General features: G+C 45.3%; 1 protein-coding gene across 1 annotated transcript in view; it reads left to right on the forward strand.

Annotated features, from left to right (window-relative positions):
* The first annotated feature begins 11,462 nt into the window (after positions 1 to 11,462).
* EPHX2 (epoxide hydrolase 2) overlaps positions 11,463 to 16,088 on the forward strand; it is a 69,269-nt gene continuing 64,643 nt past the window's right edge. The window contains exon 1 of the mRNA XM_002914434.4: positions 11,463 to 11,659. Coding sequence (XP_002914480.3) covers positions 11,562 to 11,659 — 98 coding nt within the window. The 5' untranslated portion in view covers positions 11,463 to 11,561. The remainder of the gene's footprint in view (positions 11,660 to 16,088) is intronic.

Consider the following 16,088-nt stretch of genomic DNA (forward strand, 5'->3'; position numbering starts at 1 on the left):
TCTCTCTCTCTCTCTCCCTCTCTAACACACACACACACACACACACACACACGTACACGCACACACACACACCCTCTCTGGAGGGGAGGAGGAGGAGCCTGTGACTATTCTGTCTGTGTCCAGTGGGGACAGACAACAGATTTGCTTTCCCTCTGTCCAGTTATTAAGATGCTTCTCTCTTTGCTCTGAAGGATCCTGTGCTCCAGGATCACGGCCTGGACCGCCTGACCTCACAGGTGGGGGATATCCTGGGTCCTGGGTCTGGGTGTTAAGAGAGCAGTATAATTGCAAGTAGAATAGGAATGAAGACAGAGTCCTCCGTCAGGGAGACTATGGCTCTCTCCTTCCCCTTCTCCTCTGGAGGAAAGCCCCTCTCCCCCAGCCGGCTGTCTGCAGGACCACCGGTTCACTCATGCTGCCACCTGGGTTGGCCGCAGCTTGCCTGTCACCTCTTCAGCCTCCTTGCCAGTGACTTTGCCTTCAGTTCCCCAAAGAAGCAAGGTCCTCCTCCAAACTGTAAACTGACCCCTTGCCTTCTTCTCTTACCTCCTTGTTCCTCCTCCCTTCCTTCCTGCACAGGGAAGCTTGGCCCCTGTGATCTTGACGGAGTCCCCATCTATTAAAGATCCCCAGGCTTCCTCCTGCCTTCACTGCTCCTCCTGCCGGGTCCTTTTCCTCAGCGCATAAATAAGTTCATCCTCCATCCCGGTCTGCCCCCCCTCAAGCCACTTGTTATCTCATCTCCCTGCTGAGCAAAAGGCCCTACGCATAACCGCCAGGGTTTGGTTTCTGATGTGCTCCTTAAAATCTGTGTGGTTCTTGCACAGTGAAGGAAACCATCCACAAAACAAAAAGGCAACCTACTGAATGAGAGAAGATATTTACAAAGATATAGCTGATAAGGGGATCCAAGACGTATAAAGAACTCATACAACTAATAGCAAACAACAACAACGACAACAACAACAAAAAACAACCCACAAATAATCTGATTAAAAATGGACAGGGGAATCAAATAGAAATATTTTCAAAGAAGCCATATAAATGGCCAACAGACACATAAAAAGATGTTCAGTATCACTCATCATCAGGGAAATGCAGATCAAAACCACAATGAGATACCACCTCACAGTGGTCAGTATGGCTAGAATCAAAAAGACAAGAAATAACAAGTGTTGGCAAGGATGCAGAGAAAAGGGATCCCTTGTGCACTGTTGGTGAGAATGTAAATTGGTGCAGCCACTGTAGAAAAAGGTATGGTGGTTGCTCAAAAAATAAAAAATAGAAATACCTTACAACCCAGCAATTCTACTTCTGGGGATTTATGGGAAAAAACGAAAACACTAATTGGAGGAGATACATGTACCCCTATGCAGCATTAATTACAACAGCCAAGAAATGGAGCAATCTCAGTGTCCATCAGTGGATAAATGGATAAAGAAGATGTGATATGTACCTATGATGGAATATTACTCAGCCATAAAAAAGAATGAAATCTCACCATTCATGACAACATAGATGGAACTAGAGGGTATTATGCTAAGTGAAATAAGTCAGACAGAGAAAGACAAACACCATATGATTACACTTATATGTGGAATCTAAAAAACAAAACAGATGAACAAGCAAACAGAAAACAAAACAGAAACAGACTCATAAACACAGAGAATAGACTGGTGGTTGACAGAGGGGTGGGGTGGGGGATGGGCAAAATAGGTGAAGGGCATTAAGAGGTACAAACTTCCACATATAAAATAAGTAAGTCACAAGGTACAGCATAGGGCATATAGTCAATAATTTTGTAATACCTTTTATGGTGACAGATGGTGACAGATGGTAACTACACTTATTGTGGTGAGCATTTTAAAATGTATATAATGGTCAAATCATTATGTGGTTCACCTAAAACCAATATAATATTATGTGTCAAATATATTTCAAAAAAAAAAAGCTGTGTAGTTTTGGATAGGTCTCTAGAGCTTTCTGTCCCTCAGTTTCCTTACATGTAAAATGAGGATGTGAATATCGTTTCCCACTTCACAGGCTTGTTGTGAAGAGTGAATGAGTTAGCATAAATAAAGGGCTTAGAATAGTGAAATAATGCATGATATATATATGTGCAAATATATGGGACATATATGTGCATAAATATATATATATTTTATATATTTACACATATGGACATGATTGCTAGTATTATCTTCTGAGAAAATTGAAAGACATAAAATACAAAAAAAAATCACTAAACACCTATAGTCTCACTACCCATAATTAACAAATATTAATATTTCACCATATGTACTTTCATATGGAGGTGTGTGTGTGTTTGTGTGTGTGTGTAAGGAAGGAAGGAAATAATCATAGCTTATATCAACTAGGTTTCTTGGCTACAAGTAATAAAAACCTGTTAATGAATTTAAGCAGAAATGGATTTTATTAAAGGACAATGGGTAGTTCATAGAAGCACTTAGAAAGCTGGAGAACCTGCTCAGGGCACAGGTGAGAACAAGGGAAACATCAGCCAGACCAGAGCCAAGATCACAAGCCATTCACCCACACAATGGGCCCTGTGCTGTTGTGGGACTGGATGCAAAACCTTGCAACGTCTGTCACTGGAACTGCTGTCACTGCTGTCCCGGGAAACCAGTCTCTCCTACTGCTGCCAGAATTAATCCTTCCCTATCCCTGCTTCTTTGTGTCACTAGTTCCCAACACAAGGGTGCGGACAGCCCCATCTGATTAAGCATGTGCCCATGAATGAGGTGCAAGGAAGGTTGAGGAAGCAGGAGTCTGGTGTTTTGAGCTCCTTCTGGAAAGTGGGCTCTGCCACCCTCAAGGTGGGAACATTCCTGAAATATTTGAAAGGAGTTTAAATGCTAGAAAGCTCCCCCAAATCTAGCTTTTTGGCTCCTAACATCAATGCACACCCAACTTTCCATAATTACACTTCCAAAAAAAAATGCTTACATCTAACTGTTGTAAAAGTTGTCCCCGGAATTTGTTTTAATTTGGTATGGCAAGGCATGCAGACACAGGAATGATTGTCATGAAGGAAGTTCATATTCACAGATCCCTGGAAATAATCACAGTGTGCCATGCAGGGCCACAGGGAAGCCCCAGGGCCAGCCAGGGGGCAGAAAGGCAAAGGAGAAAGCATGGCCCAGAGTATTTTTTTTTAAGACTTTATTTTTTTGAGAGAAAGAGAGAGAGCATAAGCAGGGGGAGGTGCAGGCAGAGGGAGAGAGAGAAGCAGGCTTCCCACTGAGCCTGATGCTGGGCTCAATCCCAGGACTCTGGGATCATGACCGGAGCCAAAGGCAGACCCCCAACCGACTGAGCCACTCAGGCGTCCCCATGGCCCAGAGTATTTATTAGAATTTCTGCAAGAGAGGCAAGGCTGGCCAGGGTAAGCAGCTTAGAATTGGATAGTTTGAGTAATTTTGGCGGGCTGTGCATATAGGGACAGTCTCTAGCTGTTCAGTACCTCACCTTGGGGTGCTTTTGTGCAGGGGACTGTTGGCTTGGAGTGTGAGAGATAAAGGAAGAAGTTGGGGATGTTGACTCAGGATTGTTGGGAGGGTTTGTAAGATGATTGTTGTATCTCCATGAAAACTGGATCACAGGGATGATATAAACAAGTGTGGCCATTAGTTTGGCCCCATGAGTAATGGTTGCCAACTAGACAAACACAGAATCTAAGAAAACACATTTAAAGCACTAACATGAGGCAGCCATTCCTCACGGAAATAAAAGTGCTCATCCTAACCCTGTATGCCTAGGGCTCATTAGTTACTCCATCCAACTCCATACCTAGCCTCTGTGGGCAATGCCCATCCTTGCTCTCATCCTGACACAACGTCATCTTGAAATTCTGTTTCCTGTAGAGTAAATCATAAAGTTCATCAAAAGCATACTGTGTATAAAGTAACGGGGTGGGCAGAAAATGAAATAAATAATCAAATAAGGAAGAAAATATTGGCTGGTACAGCCCTCATTGCTATAAGAGATCATAAGGTTAGAGTTGGTATTTATAGCTTTCCCCTCATCCATTTTCCAGAAGAAGCATCTATTCCTAAAAGACAAATTCCTACCCCCTCTATTATGGAAGTTCAATGTAATCAGCTTGCCACCCAGTGACTAATTTGAGCTTCTGGGCTCGGGCACCCCATCTAGAGCTTAGGATTTGTCACTGCTGCTGGGGAGCTGGGCATTTGGCAATGGCAGCAGTAGCGATCACATTGGGAATGGCATCTGCAATTCGAATCACCTAATTAAGTTTACAGAGATGAATTGACATTCTGCAAGATGCATCCATCTTAGGGAGAGTTTGGTGGCAATCAGAAGTCCCTGCATAATTCTGGTCTTTGATGGTGGTTCTAGCCCTTGGGATTCTTCCAGAGACATGTTAATGGATTTTATTTATTACTTTGTTATAGAGGCTTCTTCTTTGTTCTTCCTCTCAAGACTGACAATGATGTGCCATGTACTGAGAAGTTTCCTTAACTCAGGTCTTAGCAGCCAAGGGCCAAACCACTTCCCAACAGCCCCTGTAATCAAGATGATAGTCCGCCCACACCATTGTATTTCTCAAGGCCTTGAAGGAGTGTCTCATGAGTTCTCTCACATTAGGACAAAGGTGGAAGGTCATACATAAAAAATCCATTCCAACATTTCTATTTTGCCAAGTCTTCCCTTCCACTATACTAATTTTTGGTGTCTTGTAGTAACTTTGTGTGGGTTGCCATTGAACAAACTGTGATGATTAATCTTTTTTAAAAAAAATTTATTTATTTATCTGAGAGAGAGAGAACATGAGTGCGGGGGGCAGAGGGAGAGGGAGAAGCAGACTCCCCGCTGAGCAGGGAGCCCGATGCAGGGCTCGATCCCAGGACCCTGAGATCAGGACCTGAGCTGAAAGCAGACACTTAACTGACTGAGCCCCCAGGCACCCCTGACAATCCATTTCTATGCATGATCACCAAATTGTGGATATCAATGAGCCGAATCTTGCAGTTTTGGGGTGTGTTTGTGTCTCCTCCCAGGTTTGTCCCTGGAACCTGTCTGCTGGGACATGTGGTTTTGGGGTGTGTTTGTGTCTCCTCCCAGTTTGTCCCTGGAACTGTCTGCTGGGACCTGTGGGGACCTAACCCTCGTTCAAGTCCAAAGGCAATGAAAGGGAATAGGGTGGGGCATGAAGAAAGTTGGCTTACCTGGCCCATGTTAAATCCTTCAGGTGAGGTTGTTGTAGGAATTTCATCTAAGGTAGGAACAAGTTCATCAGCTAGAGAAAGAGAAACATCTTCCCCTGCTTCCTGGTTTTTGTCATGGGACTCTTTCCAGTACTTAGAGTCTCACTGCTTTCCCATCAGTGCTGTGAATTGAACTGATGCAAGAATTAGGCAAGTCACGGGATTTTGAGCTCAAATTCTTTCGAACTTGGACTGTAGACATCTTGTCATCTCTGAATGTACCTTCACTATATGCTTTTTTAAGCATTTCTTCTTTAAAGTGTGCACAATACTAAGCTTTCTAGTGAAGAGCACCAGAGGGACGTTGCAGGAGGATGAGAGAGAGGTTTCCTGCAATTTCTAGCACAGATGGGGGCATCTTTCAGCCTCAACCTGGCAATCGTGTCTCTGCAGCCATTTTGACATGCAAACCAGAGCCCCAGGGAGCCTGCATGGAGCCACCTGTCCAGATTCCATTGGCAAGACCCTGCAAGGGCTAAATGCAGCTGATTGTGGCCAGAGGGTCCCATGTGAGGAAGACTGCAGGACGAATAATTTATGGAAGAGAAGACCAGTTGAGATAAGCAAGAGTGTGGTTGTAAATAAAGAAGAGAAGAGACCCAAGGACTGACTTTAATTTAGAGATGAAGAAAATGAGGAGGAGCTAGCAAAGGAAACCCAGCAAGGGCAGTTTGCAGAGCAGGTGAGACCACCCATGCAAGAGAGGGTACCAGAAGCCAAGTATAGAGAGTGTCATCAGGAAGAGGAATGAACAATCAGGCCAAATGCTAACGCTAAATTGGACCTGGTGAGGGTGTAGAATGACCTACAGATTGGCAATGCAGAGGTTTTCTGAGATGCTGGGAAGAGGATTTTCAGTGAAGGGATAAAGATAAAGCATGATTCAAATGAATTCAGGGGAGAATGGGCCAAGAAGGATTCGAGTTGATGAGCTTCAACAACTCTTACAGACTTTTGCTGGAAAAGAAGGAAATGAGATGGTAATGGGAGAGAAATGTGGGCTGTCACAGATTTATCCATTTTTTAAATAAGTGAAGTTACAGACTGTTGGTATCTTAGTCTGCTTGAGTTGCCATAACAAAATACCATAGACTGAGTAGCTAAAGACAGAAATTTCTTTCTCACAGTTCTGTGGGCTAGAAGTCAAAGATCAAGGTGCCCAGGGCGCCTGGGTGGCTCAGTCATTAAGCGTCTGCCTTTGGCTCAGGGCGTGATCCCAGCATTCTGGGATCGAGCCCCGCATCAGGCTCCTCTGCTGGGAGACTGCTTCTTCCTCTCCCACTCCCCCTGTTTGTGTTCCCTCTCTCGCTGGCTGTCTCTCTGTCAAATGAATAAATAAAATCTTAAAAAAAAAAAAGATCAAGGTGCCAGCAGGGAGGGTTTCATTCTGAGGCCTCTTGGCATGTAGGTGACCGCCATCTTGCTTTGTACTCACATGACCTCTTCTTTGTGTCTGCACAGAGCAGGAGAACAAGGTTTCTGGTGTCTTTTTAAAATACGGACACTAATCCCATCATGAGGCCCATCCATATGACCTCATCTAACCCTAATTTCCTCCCAAAAGCCCTATGTTCAAATACCATCATATTGGGGACTGGGGCTTCAACATACAGATCTGGGGGGCAGGAGAAACATACATTCAGTCCATAACAATTGCCATGTGAATGGGATGATCCAGGAGAGATCACAGATGATGGAGTGAGAAGTTGTCCTTCTGACAACAAGTTTACCAAATTCAATGCCTCAGTGGAAGAGTCAGCCTTGGGCAGGAGCAGAGGCTGCTTTTCAGGGTAGCTGGAGAGAAGGTGGAGTTGAAACAGTCATACAGGTAGATGAGTCAACAGAGAGATAGGAGTTTGTGGGACTTTTCTGATTGCTCCAATTTTCTCAGTGAAATGGGAAGCAAAGACACTGGCTGAGAGTGAGGATGAAGGGAAAGCATCAGAGACTGAGGGGAGAAAGGAATGTGTCACTTTGTCTCCCAGGAGATCAGGAGAGAGAGCTTACTAGGGAAGAGGAGTAGTTGGGTTCAGAGTGGTTCAATCAGCTGCGGTGAGGTTAATGTTACGGGTCTTTAGGGAGGTTCTGGGGGCAGAGATGAGGACTAAAAAGGTCATCCCCCCTCCACCCTGCCCAGTGGCACACAAGGGGAAGAAGGGAGAAGAGGAAAAGTAGGTGCCTCAGAGGAGAGCCACATTTGAGATCAACAAGAAGAGCAAGAGAATAGAAAAGAGGTTGAGGAAAAGAGTGGATCTTGCTGATGATGACCGTGAAGTTCCAGAGGCCATGGTGAGTTCCAGAAGATTCCAGAAGGCACAGTAAGAAGGGTTTTGGGAATTGGTGAGGAGGGAGAGGTGCCTATGCTGGCTGATTTAGGCAGAGAATATATTTAATGACAGGCTATTGGTGAGGCCCTCAGGAAGCTTGGAAGTCTGAACTTGGAAAACTAGCAGTAGAGAGGGCCAACACCAAAATCACACACCAGAACCAGACTTGGGAATGCACTGCTCTTCTATTGCTGAATGCTGATGCCTGCATCATTCCTGCCAGCTGGGAAACCTGGATACTGCTGCTGTCCCAAAACTGCCAACCCAACCCTCTCCTCTGTCCCTCTTTCCTTTACCAGCATCTGCTATCAAGTCTGGGCTGGGTGCATCTGATTTGCTGAGCCTAACTCACAGACCTTCACCCTAGCTCGAGGCAGGCTCACAGAATCTCAGGTAGGAAAAGAGAAAGCAAGCTTGGAAACTACATAGCCAAGAACAACGTAATGACAGCAAACCATGCCATGGTACAATTTTTACGAAGCCACCATTGTGCCACTGCATCCATACCAAGTATCCGGAACTAGACTGGAGAAGCTCCATACTATCCTCTCCAGAAAAACTAGCTGCTCCTGCTTTGCCATTGCTGGAAGAAAGTTCCAGCTGGCACATCTGTTGCTTCAAGTTGCTCATTCCATACCCAAATCTCAGGCCAGAAGGTTGTTGGGCAGAGCCCACGTCATATGACCAGCATTAAGGAAGCCCAGGAAAAATGGTGTTTGTGGAGTGTAGCTTAAGAAGGTAAAACTCAAAATGTGAGAACTGTCAAAATAGATGTTCGAAGGACAATGTGCATCTCTGAATGACAAATATCCTCTGTGGAGTAGAATTTTTCAAATATAGGAAGAGGTTATAGATGTTTGGCATCAAAACAACAACAACAACAACTAAAAAAAATGACAAGCAGCCTCCATAAATATTTCTTTTTTTAAAAAAATTTATTCATTTGAGAGAAAGAGACAGATCACAAGCAGAGGGAGAGGGAGAAGCATACCCCCTGATGAGCGGAGAGCCCAAAGCGGGGCTCTATCCTGTGACCTGGAGATCATGACCTGAGCTGAAGGCAGATGCCCAACCATCTGAGCCACCCAGGCAACCCTCCATAAACATTTGAAATGTCATTCTCATTGCCCCAGAAGCAACTAGAAATTCCTTGAATTCATCATTCCACTACAATGGAAGCTTCTTAGTCCCTATTTTTGTCTGTTGTATTTACCAACGAATCCCAAGTGCCCAGAAAGTGCTTAATACATAATTTCTTGAATGAATTATAGAAATTCATTTGCTGCAGTAAAAAAGACAAAGCTTCAGGTGGAATGCGGGCTTAGAAAACTGCCAGTGACCACTTTAATTTAGCTTGACTCAAACACTTACAGCAGGAGAGGCAGCAGTGTGAGATCCTTTCTCAACCACCAGGAATTAAATACTTTTAAAATAGGGTTGCAAAACCAAGGTCTAGCAGGACGTGGGAAAAGGGAGCAGTGGCAGGAAACCCAAAACAAAGCCCGATGAGTCTACTGTAAGTTCATTGCAAATCTATTGATTGACATGAGTTGTAATTTCTGCATTTGCACTACTACTTTCACCATGTTTTTATGATTTCATGCTATTACCTCAAATGCATTTTATAAATATTAAAATTAGCAGACATAAGGGTTGCAATTTACATTTCAAAAAGATATCCCTTTTCCTTAGCCCACCTGAGTGAGCCCTTACCTTCCTCTACCTTGGTTGGCAGAAAACCTAGGGGAAGTGTGACCCATGAGAAAGAGCAGAGCACAGTAAAAGGCAATTGAGACCTCTAAACCTTGCCTCAGCAGTTCAGCCGGGAAGTTCTGTAACTCATAAGGTATTACAAAATATTCCAGGCCAGATCAGTTTACCAGTGTAACCGCCCCCCGAATAAACAAAGGTCTGTGTGAGAGCTTCATAGTTTCCTCTTCACCCGCAAGGATCCCCATCTTAAAATGGAGTCTCGTGCTCTGATTTCTTACTTTCCTTCTCGAAAGGGGGATTTATAAAATCCAATTCTCTCGACGTGTCCTTCCTCTTTGCTTTGGTACATTTACAAATGTACACGCAGATGTATTCCTAAATGGTACCACACCCGTCAGACAGCAGAAATCACTCTAGTTATTAAATAGAAAGAGATTTAATACAGGATATTAGAAACCTATAAAACCTTTGAAAGTAGTGGAGAAGTGAGTTCCGGGGTGAGCCTTTAAGAAAGACTCCCAAAAAACACCACTGAACCAGAAGCTATTACCTCTGCCCTAATCAACTGGACACCACTGGGACTGAGTTCAACAACACACAGCTCAGTGGGGAACGGGTAACCCAGAAGCAAGTCCAAGTACTTTGGGCTCAGTAATTGAGTGAATGGGGGTGACACTGAGTAAGACTGGGAACATACTGGGGAGAACAGGCTTGAGAGGTGGGAATGCAGCAGGAGTTCTGTTTTGGTCATGATAAATTCAAGGTACCTGTTGGACATTCAAGAGGACACGCGGAGTAAGAGGTTGGATATGCAAGTTTGGAGACCAAAGGAAAGTCTAAGTTGGAGATTTAACTTAAGAGAGTTCATACTCTACAAATCATGTTGCAATTTGTTTAATTATTAACTTTTTTAAGGCTCAACTTTACTTTTGAGATCATCAACTTCATGAGAGGTTGTTGTAGTCACTTCTTTACCTCTCTCTCTAGGTCTACCCAGATTACCCTGGGTAATCTAGCTGTTATCTCCAAAACCACTAAAAGTGTTCTGAGGGGGTTTGCCCAGTGTTATCCAAATCCAAAATCAAACGGCTTTTTCCATTTCCCTCTGCTAAATTTGGCATTGCTGACCACACACGTCCTATTTCCTATTTTATAGGAGTGGATTTCAGAAAGCACTAATAACAGCCTCAGGCAGATACCAGAAGAGGTCATGAGGCAAGAGACGTAAGCATGGTCATAGTTTACTGGAGCAAAACACCCACAGTAGACTCATTTTTCTTCTTCACCAGATGGATGATTTGTAGATACGAAGAATGTTGTAAATGAATACCTCTTGATTTCAGTAAGGTATCTGATGATCTTTCACAACACTCTTCTAGCTAGATGGGGCAGAATATGTCGGGTAAATTCACAGATGACACATTCAACACAGAGAGGTCTCTGGTATTTGTGTCTTAAGGCATGCTCCTGGCAAGCTGGGACGCTAGGCCCAAAGCATGTTTTAATTCACAGAGCTACACTACAGGCATGAGGAGTCCAATAACCCTTCTCCAAGCACAGCTCAGACACTCCTAAGCAAAGCACAGAAACAAAGGAGTCAATAGTGTGCAATCTGTGATTTAAAACAAAGCCGGATCATTTTTAGGCAGCATTAGTACAAGGAGAATGTACAAAGTGGTAATAAGTACTCCAATTTTACTTCTAAGCCTCATTCCAACAAAAGATTGGAAGAGATGTATTCTGAGTTGGCACAGGGTATCTGGAGCATGCTTCATTCTTGAAACACATTTTGCCTTGACGCATAAGGGTGTGGGACACGGAGAGCGTGGTCAGGGTAGTGAGGGATCTGCTAACTATATGCACCAAAACGGGGGGGGCAACAAAGCTCTTAGTTTACTGGCTATGCCATCCGAAAGGAACATCGAAGAATCCAAATATTGAATGATGCTTTTGGCCACACGCACACAAGGCCCCTGGCTCTTTCTCAGACTTCCCTTCTCTGAGGCTTGCCCCCGGACCAGTGAAAGTCTCGCAAATTCGTGTGTAGCGCTCAACCATCCGGGGACTCTAGCCCGAGGACTCCATCTCGGAGGCGGTGGAGCTAGAGTCGGGGTTTACCGGGTGGGTCGCCCCGCCTGGCGGCACAGGGCAAGGGGCGGGGCGGGGGCGGGGCCCGGGTGGACCAGTGCGCCGGGAGGCCGGCGGCCAGCCGCTCCAATCCAGCTCCGGGCCTCCGTGCAGCTCCGGGAGCTTCGTGCCTCGGTGGGCCGCCATGGCGCTGCGTGCGGCCGTGTTCGACCTGGACGGGGTCCTGGCGGTGCCCTCGGTGGCCGGCGCGTTGGACCGCACCGAGGAGTTGGCGCTGCCCAGGTAAGGGGGCCGGCGCCGGGCCGGAGCGGGAGAGTCGGCGCGGCAGGGGGCGGGCCCCCCGCTGAGAACTGCCTCTGGGCACTTCCAGCCCTGGTTTCACATTGCTGTAGGGCGAGAGCCCTGCAAAGGTTAAAACAATTACCCGGCGCTAAAAATACCCCTGTACGCCACTAGACCTATTGTCTTTCTAAATGCTAAGTAATTAAATCTCTCTCAAGACTCCAAAATTGCCCTTTATATTGGATTCTTCCCTAAAGTGAGAGGAATTGCTCGCCCCGCGAACTGCTGCCCCCTAATCCTGCGTAATGAAATGGGTCTCAAAGCCGCGCTCAAGTTGAGAAAAAGTGGGTTGCGGGTTTACTTACCATCATAGCAAACTAGAGAAACAGCTCCAAAGCCTAATCAATGAACTAGGAAGCGTCACCGGTAAACCAGGAAACAGGACGTTCAGAATAAGATTTCAGATCAGAAAAAACCTGTTTGGCTCAGTCGTTAAGCGTCTGCCTTCGGCTCAGGTCATGATCCCAGCGTTCTGGGATCGAGCCCCGCATCGGGCTTCCTGCTCGGTGGGAAGCCTGCTTCTCCATCTCCCACTCCCCCTGCTTGTGCCCCTCTCTCGCTGCCTCTCTCTCTGTCAAACAAGTAAATAAATAAATAAAATCTTTAAAAAAAAAAGAAAAGAAAAAACCTGTTAATGATAATTGAAAAAAACGAACCCACCAGAATGTAAAACAGTTTATGCAACGTGGTTTCAATTATGGGGGGGAAAAAAGCTACATGTAGAAAAATGTATGGAAGAAAAATCCCAGAATAGTTTGGGATTTTTAATCCCAGATGGGATTATGAATGATTTTCTTCATTTTTCTACTTTTTTGCATTTTCCTTTTTTTTTTTTTAAGATTTTATTTATTTATTTGACAGAGAGAGAGACAGTCAGCGAGAGAGGGAACACAAGCAGGGGGAGTGGGAGAGGAAGAAGCAGGCTTCCAGCAGAGGAGCCCGATGTGGGGCTCCATCCCAGGACTCTGGGATCACGCCCTGAGCCAAAGGCAGATGCTTAACGCCTGAGCCACCCAGGCGCCCCTGCATTTTCCTTTTATCTGCTTATGAACATATGTTTCTCCTATAGTCAGAAGGAAGGAAAGCGTATTTGTTTATAAATTTAAGAAGGGGGCGCCCCGGGGTCTCAGATGGTTAAGCGTCTGCCTTCCATTGGCTCAGGTCCTGGGATCAAGCGGGTGTGGAGCTCCCTGCTCAGCCCGGAGTCTGCTTCTCCCTCTGCCCCTCCCCCCACTTGTGTGCTCACAATCTCTCCCTCTTTCTCTCTCTAACAAATAAATTTAAAAAATCTTTAAAAAAATTAAGAAGGTTAGATCATCCTAGCAACACCCAAGGAAGACTAAATTCTAAACTACTGGCAAGAATAAGGAGCAGGGTGGAAGCTTTGAGAACTGTGTCCCGTTTTGTTTCAAGGCAAATTAATGCTCAGACATTGTGTTTCTTTTGGCAGCAATTTCTTTAACCCAGGTTCACTGTGGGTATTTCACAAGCCAGTAACATACGGGATAATGCCCCTTCATACACCAGTGCACAACATTCTCTCCAACAGTGATAGATTAATCCCATTATTGTTCCAGTCAAGGGGATATGAAAGAAATAAAACCCAAATTTATTTGAGGTGTACTTTCACTTTTTTTTAAAAAGATTTTATTTATTTATTTATTTGAAAAAGAGTAAGAGAGAGCACGAGCTGGGGGCGGGGAGGGGCAGTGGGACAGGGAGAAGCAGACTCCCTGCTGAGCAGGGAACCTGACTGGGGCTCTATCCCAGGACCTTGAGATCATGACCTGAGCCGAGGGCAGATGCTTGACCAGCTGAGCCACCCAGGTACTCCTGAAGTGTACTTTTATTTGGGAGAGGTGGCTTAGCCAATTGAGAGCTGCCCTCCAGCTTGCTGTTGCAAAAGTAAGAGTCCCACATTGCCAGAGTATGTTGCTAGGGAACGATGGCGCCAGCCTTGGTAGGCAAGAGGAATTCATTCCCCAGCTGGTGGCTGCTCCGGGAAGTCGAGTCGCCTTCACGGAAGCAAAAGCTCATTGCCCTGAGGGCTTCAGAGAGCTGTTTTAATGGACCAAGTCCCCTGACCCATTGGATAGTCCTCTCAAACTCTTGGTATGGTATCTATGGTATCGCTTCTTCCTGTTTTTGCTGATAGACACCCAGCGAGGCCCTAGGCAATTGAGCTACTGAGTATCAAGGGCAAAGGAGCAAATGAGCGGATGTTGACATGCTGTCAGAGCTTACCTCACTCTTCCAGCAAAACAACTTCTAGCAACTTCACTTTTTTTGCCTTTATCAAGAACAAGTGGATTTGAAATCATATCAAACCAATACAAAACATGCCCCCATTCTAGAATTCTTGTGATACCAAAGGCCAAGAGGCTTTCCAAAAAGCTATTATACTGTATATTATAAAAGACTGGTGTCTGCAAGCATGCCAAGCCCAAAGGGGTCATAGAATCTAGAGCCACCCGTAACGTTTACAGATATGGAAACTGAAGCTTAGCGGGGATTAACTTGAATGCATAGTAGTTAGTCATGGGGAGCTATGAAACCAGTTTTTTTGACTCCCCGTTTAGATTCTTTCCTCTCTGGTTCATTGAGACTTCCCACCTCCCTTGGCTATTGTTCTAGGGAAAATATCAATCTTTAGGGGGTGAGTAAATACATCAGTAAGTATATCAGTAGTAAATTGATATCAATATGTCAACACCAATAGTAAGTGTATCAATAATTAATTATCATAAAACTCAAATAAGGTGCCTACAAAGTCCACAGTCAGAATAATCACATCCCAGGTAATCAGGATTTCAGAAAAGTATTGAAAATGGAGGGCCACCCTCAGTCCAGACTTGTCCAATTCAGATTATTTGCAGAAGGGAGAAGCTGAGGAAGGACCAGTGAGCTTTTCTAGAATACCTTTTAACCACTGGTTGTTTTACTTCCTTTTGACTCATAAATCTGATTTTTTTTAAGGACATAAAAAGAGCTTACTCTCATAAGCTGTGAGGTATGTTTGTGCCTGTGACCTCATCAATGTGGGGGTGAACATGACTTATAAGAATAAAAGTCACAAGTATACAAGTTTTGCAAATGTGGGGTAATTAAAAGAGCACTGGTCTCTGAGTCAGACCCAGATTAAAAATCTCAGTTCTAACACTGACTGCTGGGTAACCTTGCTTAATCTGTTTCAGTCTTAGCCAACTCATCTAAAACCTTAATCTTAGTTTTAAAATAGGAAAATGCCTTTCCCTAGACATTTTTGTGAGGGTTAAATTAGGTAACACGTAAGGTGGATGGGCAGCTGTATTCCAGCATATTTCTTTATTTATAAAAGTCTCGTGCATATGCAAAGTGATGCATCTGGCACTGTTTATCTGGTGTTGCACAGACTCACACCTCCAGGGCCGTGGTTAGGATTGTTCCCAGCAGCTGTAATACGAGTCATAGCAAAGCTAGCTGTTACCAGGAGGTCAGAGCCTAAGACCTTGACCTTGTTAGCTTATGGAGTCTGTGGACCACCCTGAAGGCGTTGGTTCGGAAGGTGAGCCTGGAGGGCCTGCCTTGCCTGGTGCATTTTCACCATGCTTGGCATCTGGTATGTGAAGTCAGGTATCCACAGATAGCCAGAATTCAAGATGGAGGCAGTGCCATAAAAGGACCAAAGTTCTTATGTGGCTCAAAGGAGGGAGAGATTAGGTCTGAGTGGGAGAACCAGAAAAGCTTTCATGGAGGCAGAGCCTGAGAAGCTTGCTAAGAGATTGGTAGAAAGAGATGTGAAGGGAGAACGTTCCAGGTGAAGGGAGCAGCATGAGCCAAGGGTGGGGGGTGGAAAGCATGGAGCGTGCACTAGAACATTGAATATTCCAGTGTGGGCACAGAGGAGGGGAGTTGTGAGAGAGAAGTGGGGGGGAGTTGGTTGGGCCTGCGCTGTAGGGCGACATGAAGGTGAAGAACCTGCCCGAGGACCTGATGGGGGACCTGATGGGGAGACCAGCACCTCATGGGGGCCCGGGGAAGCTGTCGTGATCTCCAGACGTGGAGAGACTGTTGAGTTCCCTGGCATGCAACAGGAAGATGGAGCTTCTTCCGGCCCCGTACCGTGGAAGGAGTGAAGGGGAAATTCCACTCTCTCGGCGGTGGCCATCCAGCCCGGAGTCCTCTGAGGGTTAGGGTGCTGGAAATGGGAGTCACCTTGACCACTGAGGCTGACAAGATCTAGAGGAGCTGGGATGGTTCCCTGAGGTCTGGATCTGACATGTAGACGGCTGTAGCCACACTGTGGAGGGTCTGCCCAGGGCCACTGGACCCCAAACAACAGAGATAGGCAGAATATCAGTTGTATCAAAACTGTGGTTCTAGAACCTCA

The sequence above is a fragment of the Ailuropoda melanoleuca genome, chromosome 5 (genome assembly GCF_002007445.2).
Source record: "Ailuropoda melanoleuca isolate Jingjing chromosome 5, ASM200744v2, whole genome shotgun sequence".
Classification (NCBI taxonomy): domain Eukaryota; kingdom Metazoa; phylum Chordata; class Mammalia; order Carnivora; family Ursidae; genus Ailuropoda; species Ailuropoda melanoleuca.